Here is a 15,747-nt window from a genome sequence, read left to right on the forward strand (position 1 = left end):
TAGGAGAATCTTCTTCGGGCTTGAAATCTGGGTGCCACATTTGAAGCCACATTTGTTCTCCATTGGTTTCAATTGATCTACGAAAATAAGTTCTTTTGCAATCCCCTTCATTTTTGAAATCTATGAACACCGAATTGTGGTCGTATGCCCCTATTACTGGATCTTCTTTCAAAGTGATTTTCTCCAAAAAAATTGACCGAACCATATCAATTTTGGGTCGCCCTTTTAGAAATTTTCCAATTAAAGTGAGTTTACACTCTTTCGCCATAACTCCATAGTAATCTTTGGATTTGAAAATTACGGCAGGACCTCCATTGTGACATGTTCTCCTTGTCGACACAGATGGACATCCAAATCGGTTGTCCGGTGGTGGGTTAGGAGCAGGAGTAGAAATTGTGCTTGCATACGTGGGTTTTTGTGGAATTGTTTCAGTGGTTGTTGTCGTCTCCTTGGTAGAGACGTTTTCCCCCACCGGACGCGCCGCCGTGAGGCTCCATGGAGCCGCGCGTGTGTTGCACTCGGCTCAGTTGGTTGAGAGAGAAAAAGTCGTTGGAAAGTTACCGTTCAACAAATGTAGGATCCGACTATTAAAGAGATATTAGTGATCAACAACATCAAACTAAGTGAATCAAGTGTAAGAAACCCATTAAAGTTCATCCAAGGCAACGAACCCAAGTGAAGGTGAAACTAGGGTTTTGCTCAAGTGAGGTGTTTTCACCCAAGGTTCATCCCTACACCATCTTGAAAAGCGTATAACTCGCTTCATGTAATGTGCTAGTACTTGCATTTTTTTTTATTCTATAAAATCGTTTCCAGATCAATTTGCAGACATCTCAATTACATTATCGAGCATCTGTAATTTCTCATCAACACATGACCTGATATTATGCCGACAAAGTTTAGGCAAATTATAAGAAATAACCTAACATCTTTTGTGCGGGTAGATAGATAAGCTACCTCCAGTTTTTACCCCTCTATTATTCAACTTAGCACATTTCATAATAATAATACATCAATTTCGAAAAAGAAAAAAAAAACAGTGAGCTGTAGAAGGGTCCCCGCACTTCGATTCCTGCCCCATTAGCATCTATGATCCTAAATAAGGGGATTATTCCGTTAGGGCAAGCTATGCAAATGAATTAACTTGTTCAGCTCATTTAAACCTATCAGTTAAATGTGACGAGTTCCATGAGGCCAATAATCAAAAGGAAAACAAAAAATTGACACTCAAAATTCTCGGTTAAATACACAGCCAACATCACCAGAAGTAAATTAGAAACATAACTCGAGAATGATTTATTTCCTAGCTATATCATTGCCTCCTATTCGAATAGCATCACCAGGTTGCAGCGCAGGTGATACTGTTGAATGACAGTAGTTAAAATAACTAGCTAACAAGGCATATCCAACACTAGTACACTACCAAGACTGCCAGTTCCACGGGCCCTAATTGCACCAGAATCTGCCATTTTGCCCCCATCATCAACATCGAACCTGAGCGCTCTTCAAAGTCGTTGAGGAAATATATGAAGACGAAATATGAGAGCTCCAGCAGGGTGCAGATGAGAGAGCCTAGGGACCATTAAATTAGTGAATCTTGAATAGATTAGTTTCCAGAAGCTGGATCATTTCTGAATTGCTGCTCTACCATTGGAGGCAGGAGAAGAGCAAGCCTCGTTTTGTATCTTGCAATCCGTCTGAGTCTTTCCTCCCTTAATCTGCAGATTTTCCAAGCACAACAGGTCAGTTGTATGTAGTCGCCGGTAAAGAAGTCGTCAACCGATTTCTAATTAATCACATTAAATACATATACCCCTTCCCCTACCTCGGAAACAAAGGAAAGGAAAAGAGACAGGAAACAACTGCTAGAATAATGGCTGTGAAATGTGGTGTAGAGTGAACTATTCACATGAATCTCATCACAGTTCATTATCTGCTTCATCAGATCCAATATCTAGCTGGAAAGTGAAAACCTGGTCAGTTTGTCGGCCAGATCTAATTTCCGCGCTGAAAGGTCGTTATTGAAAATAGTGGAGATGGCCAATCACCAGCCACTCTCAGATCATGTGCAGCAGAGGAATCGAATGCATGGTTTCTGTTCTTCAGGCTCTGTCTTCAGGTGTCTAATTTTGCTAGCATCTCAAGTTATGGGTGCAGAAAGGAGCAGAGCAGGTTAACCACATGGTTTTAGATGGACTGCTACTTTTTCCTTTTTTGTTTAGATGAAGTGACAAAATTTTCTATCCATTTATCGAAGGGCTAATGAAGTAGCGTTGGGATTTTGGGTAAAAGAAAAGGCACACATTGCTATCCCTCATGTAATAAAGGTTAATATAAATATATATATATATATATATATATATATATATATATATATATATATGCATTCTTTCCCTTGCAAAACTAAATTACTGGTTTCTTCCCTGATCTTAACAAATGCCAAAGCGAAGCTAATCAACAAAGGAAAAAGTACATTTCATAATATGTGACATTCCCACCTCTTTGCCACCTGGGGAAAGGGTGTCAGAAAGACACCATCAGCAAGGAAGCAGTTATAACCTTAATTACAAATAGGCAAATACCAGAAAGGTTTCTTACCGTGATCTAATCCTTTTAGCACGCTTGACATGTCTTTGCAAAAGTTCTTTCCGAGATAAATGCTCGACAGACTCCCCATCCTGCAAGTAAACAAAAACAGAATCACTTGTTCAATTCTATACTTGAACGCCAATTGCCATCTCTAGCTACCCAACTACATTGAACAACTAGGTACATTTTATACAGGCTGCTATGCAATCTGAGATGTGTGAATCCTAACACATAATGAGCTGAGCAGAAAATTAGAAATAACAAAGCAATGAACTTGAGACATGACTAAAGCAACACCCAGAAACAAAAATTTGATGAGATCAACATGCTTTTGTGGTTATGCTGAGAGCAGCTGCAACCGTTAAAATTTTTTTGTATGTGACAAAACTCAATCAAGTATGACACTGCTGAACTAGCTTAACCTTAAAACATATATAATATGAAGATACAAATAAACTAATATGGAGCTAGTGTGGAACAAACTAGAATTTCTGAAGTCTTAAAACTTCCAGTTTGGAGATACAAATGGATACAGCCTCTTGGAATCCAACATACTCCCACGTTCCTTAATTGATTGAACTGCTCACATTCAAAGAATACTTCCAATCCCTTTATGAAAAATGAATTTATATTGCGCACGTCAACCAACGCACCAGGCAGCATATACAGCACAGGCATGGGTCCGCACCACGTATTGTTGCTGGAATTCAAACCTGGGATCTCCAGAATGTTGCTCCCATGCCTTAACCAGTAGGTCATCCTCTTGACGTTGAGGACACGCGATGAAAGTTTAACAGCCAATTGATTTGTCTTTAGAAAGGAACTCACGGACTTCAACATAACATGAAGCATACCATACTTTCAATACTTGGCAATTCAAAACATTGAAGAGTATAAGATTGCTTGGAAAAAGTCTAGTAGACTCCTCAGAAGCAAAATATTGCATTCAACTTGAAACAATAAAAAGAAAATGTTCAACATGCATATGACACTTGATTATGTAAAACTTTGTAATATGATGAATTTTATTTTATCTATGAAAAGCTTTTCAAAATATGAAAGTTCAAAACCTTTTTTACTTTAAAGTTGATAGGGATGGAACAATTCACCATTTTAAGTTAGCATAGATGAAAAAATCCAGTCCTAAAATAAAATGGATGGTATAATACAAAATCCTAGAATTACGTGATCGCATAGTACAAGTCATTAATCTTATACTAGACATCAATAACAGCCTGGTAGGTTAAATGCTCAGCAAGGAGTAAACATGGTCAGTACTCCCAATTCTAGAGTCTGAATGAAATGTAGGAGGGTGATTTACCATGGAATAGATTCATACCCTTGTAGGAAAGCAACCAGTGTAACAGAAATCAAGAAAGATTGGATGGGAGTGAATTGATGCGGAAAATGTATGACTAGATGGAAAAGTTGAAAATGGAACATACAAATTAGAATTACTAGAACGATTTGTCTTACAGAGAAGTTGGGCATACCAAATGCATCCTACTGGCATCTTGCTGATTCAGGGCTTCTACAAATGAGGACCCTGACAAAGATATTTATTCTAGGTGACATTCTTGCACCAAGAACACCTATTTTCTTCCCTCTCATCTCACCACCCCCTCCCCCTAAATAAGGAATCTGAAGTTATAAGTAAAACATCCTGTCCCAATTTGTTTAACACAACCACACACCACGATTTACTGGTAAAATGAGCTAGATACTTCAATCCCCCATGCCCCATAGCAATCATTTCCCTGTACTTTAGATTACAAGACAAACAACAATGGCTAAATTATTACCCAACATCTTATCATGTTGGTGGATATCCTATTCAAACTTTCACCTAAGTAGATAAACTCAAGTGCTCACCTCTTCCTCTTCTTCTTTATCTCCATCCTTTTTCACAGGAGACTCGGCATCTTGAGGAGCTAGCGGCAAGGGTCTAGGAAGAGATCTTACCCCATCCATGTATTGGGACTGCCAACAAAGTGTAAAGCAAATAAACATAAAAAGAAACAAATGCTATCTAAAAATAAAAAGTATTTGTTGCAAATTTCAAACAACACATCAAGGAACTCATCCGGCACCACAGTAATACAGTTGCATCATTTTTGTCAAGAAAATTTAAAATAATAAAACAAATGCAAGACCAGAGAGGAGAATCAGCGACAGAGTAGCAAGAGAGAATCATGATCCGAACTGGTTTGAGATCATATTCTGAAACTAGTATCAATTTCATCAAATGTCCTCCTCTACCTCTACAATTCATAAGTCTACCTTTTGCTCAAAAAATTACTTCAAATAAAAAAGGAAAGAGAAAGGAAAAAGAACAAAAACAACTATTATCCTTAGTTAAGAACTTAAGACGAATGAAATTTGGTGTGCAACTACTTGGATCAGTATGCGTTTAGAAGAGTAGCGAGAGAGAACCATGATCCGAAACTGGTTTTGAATATTTAGAACAGGTCAACTATCAAGTAAATAGCTTGAAATTATGTAACTATACTATCTACGCAGCATCAGGTAAATGTTCAAATTTTGATGAAAAGGCACCACGACAGTTTTAAAGAGCTCTGATAGCCAAATAAACTCATTCAACATTTTATAACTTCTAAAGTTTGCTAATACTTCTGGGCTTCCCTCAACACACTAGCATTGATATATTTCTCTTCAGACCTAACACTATCTTCACAGTAATGTAAAGAAACATATATTTTTCTTCAACATTGTCACAGTCACAACTCAGCTAAGGTGACGAACTTTCAAGTAAAATCACAACCTAAAGTGGTAAAATAGAACTGCAAATCCCGAAATGCATTTATTGGAAACTAAGAAGTAATAATTCTTAACTAATAATTCCATAGAGGGATTCGTTATGTTGTCAAGTATAGTAAAATCTTTAGTGTTTTGTCATCTTGGAAGATGAATTGTAGTCTTTTTTGTCTTCTCTATGACAATATTATATTTGGCAAAGGGAAGTCTTCACCTTTGGCATTCTAAATAGGGAAAAGGGTCAAATATACCTCTCTACTTTATTTTATTAGCCAACTTTATCCTCCGTTAGTGAAAGTGAACAAATATACCCCTGCCGTTAACAAAGTTTACACATGTACCCCCTATTTGGATGGAAAACCCCAAATCAAATTAAATTACCCGTTTTTAAAAAAAATTACGCAATTCCTTCCACGACCCGACCCGCCCTGATTTCATCTTCTTCTCCCAGAAGAATGCTCAAAAAATTTGAGCCAATCTCCTTCAATTCTCAATCAAATGAGCTCAAAATTGAAATGCAACTTCCTCAAAATTCAGTGAACAAAACCATAGCTAGCTTCGTAAAAGTGTTGTTCACAAATCACAAGTACATACACATAGGTCTGCTTCAATATTTTACTAGTATTAATTAATTAATTAGTACCATCTGTTACTCCTTGAAGGGGAGCCTTGGCGTAACTGGTAAAGTTGCTGCAATGTGACCAGGAGGTCACGGGTTCGAGCCGTGGAAACAACCTCTTGCAGAAATGCAAGGTAAGGTTGCGTACAATAGACCCTTGTGGTCCGGCCCTTCCCCAGACCCCGCGCATAGCGGGCGCTTAGAGCACCGGGCTGCCCTAGTACCATCTGTTACTCCATAAAGAGACTGTTCAAACTTTTAACATAGGTATTAATTGTATAAAACTAAAGCAGCTGTCTGATAAAATTGTTCCCAAAAAAAAAAAAAAAAAAGTTCAACATTTTGGCTCTACATATACAGTACCTATAGACTATAAAGATAATGTACTGTTCAAAAAATAACTATTCAAGCTAAGTAGTAGTACTAACTTTATCGCCCGCGTCTAACGTACAAAATTTTTGAAGGAGCAATTTCTTCAAACATTTTGCGTGAAGAAATTGGTGGTTGGGATTTGTTCACAGATTTTGAGAAAGTTGCATCTCAAATTTTTTGAGCATTCTTCTTGGAGAAGAAGATGAAATCAGGGCTGAGTCGGGCCCCGAGGGGGGAGGGGGTGTCGTGGAAGGAATTGGGTAATTTTTTAAAAAACAGGTAATTTAATTTGATTTGGGGTTTTACATCCAAATAGGAGTACTGCCTACTGGTGTAAACTTTGTTAACGGCAGGGGTATATTTGTTCACTTTCACTAACGGAGGATAAAGTTGACTAATAAAGTAGAGGGGTATATTTGACTCTTTTCCCTTCTAAATAATATATTAGGCAACATCACTTGAGGTAATCTATGCACATATGGAACCTGGAACCTTCAATACATAACTGGAAACTAGAAGTCCTTAACAAACGAAGATAAGTGAATTTTACATGTTTTTGGTGGACAATGAATTCTTAATCAATAATTTAACCCTTACCAGAAAGAAATGACATTGACTTGATGCGGCTTATAATTAGGTTTTGGCTGACAGAAACAATATAAAACCAATGATCTCATACACGTGTGCTTAGCAAGAAAGAAATTTAACCAAAAGTATTCATCTATTCCCCAGTTAAATCTGAAATACAGCGGAAGTTTAAACCCCTTTGTAGAAACACCACATAGTTTTCACAAAACTAACTCAAATTAGTTATAAACTCCGTTTTTTCTTCTTTAAATAATTTACCTTTCTATTTTTTCCTATCTCATCCCCTAATAGGCACATTGAGAGGAGGATCTTATCTAGTCTATTAACCACTAAGGCCTTTCGATAAATAATGTGTTTTCAGTCTTTACAGATGTATAACATAAATGGAGCATATTCTTCCTCATCAATGTTTCTTCTTCTCACAGACAAAAATTGTTTGGCACTACTACTATATTCAAAATCAAACAATTCGTTCTTACGAGCTTTTCAAATATCTTAAAATATTTTTTACTATGTATACACTTCATTGCAAACAAATAAGAAAACGATGTCTGAACTCACACTGAAATTTAAATGAGTGGACACTAATAATCGAGGCTGCAATTCTTTCTTGAGATGGAAAGTAGTATTTTTTGGCAACCAATTTAAGGTAAAACAATACAATTAACTTTTACATCTCATCAAGAATTAGAAGTGTTAACTCTCACTGCAATGATTTTCTTTCAAAAATTGACATCCATTAAATGTTACTAACTTTTATTCCATCTATCCCTCCAACCCTATTCTAAGCTAAGTTGCTCGGACCCTCCAAAAACGATGCCGCACCCGTGTCGGATCCTCTAAAGATGCAGTACTTCAGGAGGATCTGACACGCACCCGTCGGTATCTTTGAAGAGTCCGAGCAACATAGAATTTCTAAGTGGTTTGAAAGAGAACAGATATTCCGTATTTGTAAGATAAGTTTGGCTTGTATATTGTATTAATAAAGGTTGAAAAAGCATCAAGGCAATAAAAGATAAGTTAGGGCTCGTTTGGTTTCTCGCATATAAAAATAATTTCAACATAAAGTTCTATATATGATTACTACAAAAATTGGTTACCATTTTCATTTTATGGCACAAATGATATCCACATAACTTGTTAGGAAATCTATATGTGGGGTGTACTACTTAGATAAGAGCCCTATAATGACCAAAAAAGAAAAGCTGAATTAAAGCACCTTATATTATAGAAACCTGACTTACTTTTATAGGAAAAATAATAATCATGACCGTATTATTGTGTTATTGGATACCATGATCATATTACATACTAAGACTTTCTAAAACTTTGGAGTTAAAAGCAATTATATAGTAAAACGAGTACATACTACCTATTAAAGCCAATTCTAGGTTTTGATGTCACAAAAGTTTGAACTTAAAAATTACAAAAATTAACAGCAGTATTGTACTTGATTTGAAGGGAAAAATTGTTTATCATGTAAAAAAAATCCTTTATTAAGTAAATTGTTATCTAAGCAGAACTATTCAGAATGGCAAAGCAGATGTAAAAGGCGCTATTAGAAACAATTTTTATTTAGTTTGAAACCTCACATGTTCTAGCTAGTACATCATCTATCCAATTTTAAAACAAGAAGCAAACATCTGGCAAAAAATGTGTATGCACTAAATAATCCAATAATTATTATTTATGCGTTACAGTCTCTACAATATAATCCTTGCTGGCAAACCAAATACCCCTTATTGTTATAGCAAAATATCAGATCATTGTTTATAATTGAGTTGTTCAAGTGATTGGATGAGGACATTTGAAATTAAGAAAAAAATTGGTATTTTTTTAGGATTTCAAATTACATTTTTTTTAACACGTCACTAGAAATGAATCCAAAATAAGGGCTGAAACAAACTGTCAATTGAGTTTGCACTTAATATCCAAATTTTCCTAGGTACTAAATAGCGGCACAAAAAAGAATCAATCGTCCATCAAATGTATCCTAAATGAATTTAAATTTATAGAAAAGGGGGGTGTTGTCTAAAATATATTATGTTTGGAATCATGTCAAATATTATGAAACTTCCAAAAATAGAAGGGTGTCACATACAATTTAGGAAGGGAGTATATAACATATATACTCAAACCCACACATATACACAAATTAAGGCACATCTTTAGGTTAATTTAATTTTCAAGTCAAAGAAATATATATCAACTTTTCGAATATCTAGAAAATAGCAAGGTACAATCATTCAATCTGCACAAAAATAAAATTACAAAAGCAATGTGTCTGGGATTGAATGTTAAGAGTGTGCTACCAGAGGTGGATCTACAATCTAACCTATGAGTTCACACGTTAACCCAATAGTTGTTGCCCAGACCTTGTATATGTACTAAGAAATCCACTAAATATTTACAAAATATTTGATCATGAACTAGGGGTCGTAATAGGAACCCATAAACTTCAATCATGGATAGCATCTATGTTCTACATGCCTACATATGTGAAATTGCATGCACAAGACTGTAAAAGGGTTTTACTTATCATTTTCACTTGATAGTTCTGCAGGTATCTATTTTACAATCTCACCTAACAACCAACTGGCCACCCAAGTAGGGCAACTGAAGATTTATCAGGTGAGAAAATTATATACCAACAAAAGTTAACATATCATAATGCCAGTTGCCAGGGTGTAATAGCTAAAGGTTGAGAATGATGATTAGAGCTTCTGCAACCATGAGGCTGTGCTGAGTGAAGTCCAACATCAAGAAAGTCTGGTTGATGATCCCTGGAGTTATTTTTTGGAATTTATGGACTTCAGGAACCGTAGATGTTTTGATGGGATTTCAACTCCAAACCACTCTCTTAAAGCTAGTTGTCTATTTCTTCTGTTCAGTTGGGTTAGTTTAACCCCTGTATTCAGCACTGAGCAATTTTGGACTTTGTTAGCTCCCAGTGCTAGTTTGATATATTGTAAAGAAGCTAACAACAACTTTTGCTTATGCTCTCTGTGAGCCCTTTTGTTTCTCTTGTAATTCTGCATCTACTTGATGCCTTTCTATGAAACAACTTACTTCATCAAAAAAAAAAAAAAAAAAGTTCACAGATTAATAAGTTGAAAATAAGACATGAATCATGATTACCCTGTTTTGAAGACCAACCAGCACTTGACTGTACCGATCAAAACCAAGAGAAACGTGCTAATAAATGCACACAGTGCTACAAAAACAGATGAAAATTTTAAAAGCCTAAGCAGCACTTCTGCAGGATATGGTTCACTATTCTTATCCACAAATGCACCTAGGAAAGTCATGTTAGTTGCACGAAGAACGAGCAGCTAATTAATCTGTATATGACCTGAGCTTCTACATCCCAGAAACTTAAGTCACTCAAGATACTGTCAAAAGAAAATTAATATTTGAAAAAGAAGGCATTTGTGGAATGCATAATGAATTTCTAATTGACCAAACCTGAGTTTCATCAGGAAGCCCATTCCTCAACCATGATCGACAAAGGGCGTAGAGAGAAGCATTATCAGATATTCGGACCTACATCCGAAAACAAAGGTAACTATCATGCAGTAACAAAATGTTTTTACAGAAAATATCAGGGAGGGGATGCAAGTAAAGCACCTACACCAAAGTTAAGCAGTGAAATGCTACAATGAGGTTCATGCTAAACCACAAAGACCCCAGATAGCAGAAAAATTAATTGAAATTGCCTCACAGATCGAACGCTCAGCAAAGCAGAAATTGGGTAAACTGATAAGAGAACCTGCTGTTTTGTCAAGTCAAGGAGGTAGATGATTTTTTCCGAGTTGCGGTTAATTTGTACATAATTCATCTCAAGTGCAACATCAACTTAATATAGAAAAGCTGCACACTCTCGGGCAGATCCAATTTACATTCTGCACACTCTCGGGCAGATCCAATTTACATTTTAGGAATGCCATCACCAGACACAAGTAAAAAAACTCATCTAGTCAGCAATGGGCTGTAAATCGAGAAAACAGATGCCTAGTTGCACATGGCATATTGAATTCTCTTGCCATAGCCCATAGACAATACTACCCCATAAGACAAAATAGAAAGAAGACCACCGAAACAAATGCAGAGAAATTTAAAATTAGCAACACATTTCCGAGTGAACAAAGTTTCTTATAATTGCATTTTAAGATACGCTACAAATCATAAAAAAGATTAACAAGTTTTAAAAGTTCGTTGGAGGGAAAGAACCAACACCACAAATCAATCGACCACCCTCTATCCCAAACTAGTTGGGGTTGGTAACCAAATACCACAAATGCTTAAAGATAATACATTCAGTACCTAATCCACACTACTAACATTATTCACAACTGAAATATATTTTGGCTGCACCTGTGCTGGATTGCAAAGATGTGTGAATCTAAATGTCATTTATCAGGGCCTTTTCCATAAAACCTTTATTGGTAGCTAGAGATAATATTATGTACACAACTGCATGAAAGAGTAGTGATAAAATACTTAGCAGATATGTCAAACTCCAACATATTCTTTTTTTCTTTTCTGCTTGTTGTTTAGGGCAGGGAATAATTTAACTGACTTCCATCTGTCAAAACGATGGTCGTGTCAGGGATGGAGAACAAACCATGCGAGTATTTCACAAATCAAACTAAACAACAAGCTAGATACTTACTTTTCTGTCTCTGATTATAGCAAAGGTGTCATCCTTACTTCTGTCCCTACAGCAAGCAAAATTAGAGGTCTAAGAATTTCCATATCAAACATATAAGGGAAACAGGAAGACTAAGCAAAACCTACATTACCTGAAGCCATTACAATCTGAAATGGAAGGTTGAGTAGAAGCAATCTGGAACACAGAAATATAGCAAGCAGGGTCAGAAGACAAAAGAAGGTACCAAAATTGTGAGAGAGAAGATAAAATACATCTATGGAACCCCTTGGGAACAAATCAGCTTAATGTTTATTATTCAACTTGTGGATAAAATATCTATACAGTTCACCCATTTCACGATTAATTAAGTTAGTTGTATAGAGAATGCATTTTTTAAGGGGTTGTGTTTGCATAGTTAGTTCAGGAGGTGGGCTTGGGCCAGTTCTGGATTTCTGGGCCATTTTGATCTCCGGGCCAGAGTTTGAGATGCAAGGGACCAGCACCAATCCCTCATGGGCAGTGACAATACCAGCCCATGACATTCATAAGTTAAAAAAGGGCACATGCCTCCATTAAAGCGCTATGGTGAGGTGGCTTCATCGCCTGGGGTCAGCCCACTTGCCAGGTATAGCCGCAACCTTACCACCACACCTCATTGAAGAAGCCTAAAGCTGGCTGCAAAATTCATATAAGCTTGACAAGGTTATCAAAAAGTTACAGCCTATGAATTATGAACTACAACTCCTTTGAAGCTCAAGGATACACCAAAGGTGTCTCGTTTCTCAACTAGGAAGGTGGCTGCCACGGATGCCACATCAAGCACCATTGATTGTTGCACATGATCCCCTTTGACGGTATCAGTAGCCATGATAGACAGGAGGATGGTTCAAAGAGGAAACTCAGTTTCACCAGAAACTTTGGTGCGCTGTTTAAATCTGGAAATTGTTGGTTTATTGGATCCAAATTCCTGATTCCAAAAATATAAGGGACAGGCATTTTTATAGGCAGGATGGGTTGTAGCATGTGAAAATTCTACTTTAAGCTCCCATAGTTGACTCAAACATTAGAACTAGTTTAGTAGTTAAAAGTCGTGTTTCCTTTCATGAAGATCAATTAGTTGCAACCATCTACCTCAGTGTTATGAGCCCATTGGAATTCCCTACAAAATGCAATTTTCCACGAATGGAAAACTTGTTACTCTTTTCTTTCAGATCTTTCCCTTGTTTATTTCCTCATCTTTTTCCTTTTTCTTTTGGTCGCTATAATAAATGCAACACGACACTTACTGATGCCAGCAAAGAACACATAGTCAATTTACTCTCTTGTTTCAATTTTGGAGTGGCTTTCACAGGTAAAAGTGAATCATTGAACAAAAGCAACAATAGCGAAGAAACAAGTTACAAGTACGCCACCCAAGAATTCGCAAAACTCAAACCTATCACATAACGGACGTTTGATAATCCACCCAAAAATAGGCTAATTAAGAATCATCAAGATAATAATAACACGCAAATTCAATTATCAAAGCTAATTGAAATGAGTACAAAAAAAAAAAAAAAAAAAAACCTTTGGATGCGAAGAAGTGACTACTGGAAATCCCTTAACAGCTGAACTGGTAGCAGGAGAAGACGATCCAAGAAGAGCGTGTTGCAAATGGGTCGGCCTACCACCCGTACCCGCAGCCTGATCCGAACCCGGATCCATATGATTCAGCCCAAAAGGAACAACGGGACGATTCGGGTGGGGCAAAAACCCGCGTCCAGCGGAAGCAAGGGGGTAGAGATGAGATTGTGGGTCGGGATTAGTAGTAGTAGTAGTAGATTTAGGGACAAATGGAGAGTAATTAGGATTAGGTGGTGGTGGTGGTAGGCGTTGAGAAGATTGGAGGGAAAAAGGTTGAGGGGTGGGCGGTCTTAATATAGGGTTAGTGGAGAAAATTGGTCTTGTGGTGGCGGCGGAGTTAGGATCTGGCGGTGCTCGTGGGCTAGAAAGTGCCATGCGCGGTGTTGGCGGGGAAAATTTTCGACTATTATTATTAGGGGAGAAGAGATTACTAGAATTTGATTTTGAATTGAATGTCTTTATCACCTTTGAAATTTTTTGTAACGGTGCGAAAAAAGTTACTACTCCTTGAAAGACTTGCGCCGTCGTTTTATGGTCATATTGTCGTATTTTGCACTTCCTGTCCCTTGTGACTTTTGCCCAAGTTATTTACCTCCCTCCTAGTGAGTCAGTATTTCTTTGGACTCTATCAATACACCCCAACACTTGGCTAAAATGATACTATGTTGTTTTTGCATTGACTATTGATTCTCCCTTATGCATCCGCCGTTTGGCCATAGAAACAAAAAAAAAAAATAGTCATTTCTTTTGAATTTTTTAAGTAGGAGTTGTGTTTCACCATAATTTTTACAAATAATATTTGGTTCTTGAAATGCATTTTTTCTAAAAAGCATGAATATGATTTATATCCCTCAAGTTTTAAAAACTAGAAAATCATCCAAAGCAATTAATAAACACTAGTATGAGTACCAGCGCGATGCGCGGAGAATATTAAATATTTTTATACTAAAATGTTTTATACTATACTTAAGTATTATTCATTTAATTCTACACTGCGAAATTTTATTTTTAGATATAGTTTCTTTGTTCTTTATTTACTGTTATTCCATTATATCTATTAGTTTTTGGTATTGTTATTTTGCCAAATAACTCCTTATTAGCTTGGCACTTGACTTATATTGTAGTCCATTACTTCACTTTTTAATAATATACAGACAGATAAATATGATTTTTGTTACTCTTGAAATTTTTATTTTGTTTGTACAGTTTTATTCAATTTCTTAATTCTATTATTTAAATTTGTTACTAATAATAACTTTGAGTATTCTTACGTTGTTTTATCTTTTAAATTAAGTAAAAAATAAATAACTTCAATTTTCTTTAATCCTCCTGTTTGTACATTATTTTTTCTTATGTCATATTTCAATTAGTTTTTTAAATTAGTATAAACAAATAATTTCTTCTATTATTTCATCATAAAATATATCAATAATTTTAATAATTATTAGTTATTTGGTATTACCTGCAATAAGTAATTATTGAAATTTCTACTTGAGAATTTCAATTATATTTTTTGTTGCTTGAAATTTCTATATTTTTATAATTAGTTTTGTTGCTTGAAATTTCTTTCCTTGATCAAGATTTCTTATTTAGACTTTATTTATTATGATTTCAGTTACGTGATTAATTATATAAACTTTTTTTTAAAATGTATTTCTTATTTTATGGTCTTGTCTATCGTTATTGCATTGTCCCATTAATGTAATTTTTGTATTAGCTAGTTACTTGACTTAAATCAATATGTGTTACTCCACTTATATAAAGTTTATGAATATACAATTTTCTTACTCTTGAAATAAAAAGTATTTTTAATATTGTAATATATTACTTGAAATTCTTTTATTGTTTGAATTTTTGAATAATATTTATCGTAATCATAATACTATTTAAATTTATCAATGATATTATCTAAGTTAATTTAAAGTATACTTGAAACATATGATAGGCTTAAAAAGTGGGCAAGAAAGAAAATTCCAGTGTCTCTATATTTTCTTATTTAATTACCGTAGTTGAAATTTTTGTTAACAGAGATTGTCTCTGCATTTTTTGAACACGTGTAATTATTCTTCCATAGTAGATTTATGTTGTTACGTAGAATTCAATGTAACATTTTCTTTCAACAAAATTCAGATACACCATTGGAAGTATTAGCATGATTTTAAACCCCTCTTAAAACTTCTTTGTTATCCGGTAAAAAAACGAATTTATTAGTTTTACTCTATCTGAAGAAGCAAATCTTTATCTTTTTTTTTATAATTAATACCTTCACGCGCTATACCAATACATACACAAATAGTGTAGTTTAGATCTAACCAGAATGCTTGCAATAATACCGACACTTCCCTTGAGCTGCTAGGCTATCTTTTCCTTTCTTGTACTGCATAACTTTATGTAGAATGTCCTTTTTTCACTCCTTTGACTTGCAGTATGTCTTTGTAGTATTTGTAACGTTTACCTGCAGGTTCAAGTTTAAAAAAATTAATCTCATAACTTACGCAACATCAGTAAACAATTACGAAATTGGTAGCCA

The 15,747-nt window shown here is 35.5% G+C and overlaps 1 protein-coding gene across 1 annotated transcript; it reads right to left on the reverse strand.

The window, feature by feature from the left end:
* Positions 1-1,201: 1,201 nt before the first annotated feature.
* On the reverse strand, positions 1,202-13,765 carry LOC132644436 (uncharacterized). Its single transcript, XM_060361031.1, has 7 exons — positions 13,161-13,765; positions 11,746-11,789; positions 11,616-11,661; positions 10,409-10,486; positions 4,462-4,569; positions 2,599-2,678; positions 1,202-1,718 (listed from the first exon to the last, which is right to left on the reverse strand). Exons 1-7 carry the CDS (start codon positions 13,590-13,592, stop codon positions 1,607-1,609), a joined length of 900 nt encoding a protein of 299 aa, XP_060217014.1. The 5' UTR covers positions 13,593-13,765; the 3' UTR covers positions 1,202-1,606.
* Between the last annotated feature and the right edge of the window lie 1,982 nt (positions 13,766-15,747).

The sequence above is a fragment of the Lycium barbarum genome, chromosome 6 (genome assembly GCF_019175385.1).
Source record: "Lycium barbarum isolate Lr01 chromosome 6, ASM1917538v2, whole genome shotgun sequence".
Taxonomy (NCBI): domain Eukaryota; kingdom Viridiplantae; phylum Streptophyta; class Magnoliopsida; order Solanales; family Solanaceae; genus Lycium; species Lycium barbarum.

Bases quoted from the DNA above. Each gene is read 5' to 3' on its own strand.
- LOC132644436 (XM_060361031.1), bottom strand. From the start codon at position 13,592: ATGGCACTTTCTAGCCCACGAGCACCGCCAGATCCTAACTCCGCCGCC. The intron at 11,662-11,745 runs GTAATGTAGGTT...TGCTTGCTGTAG, and splicing joins TCAGATTGTAATGGCTTCAG to GGACAGAAGTAAGGATGACA. The intron at 10,487-11,615 runs GTAAGTATCTAG...TTTCGGATGTAG, and splicing joins CTATAATCAGAGACAGAAAA to GTCCGAATATCTGATAATGC.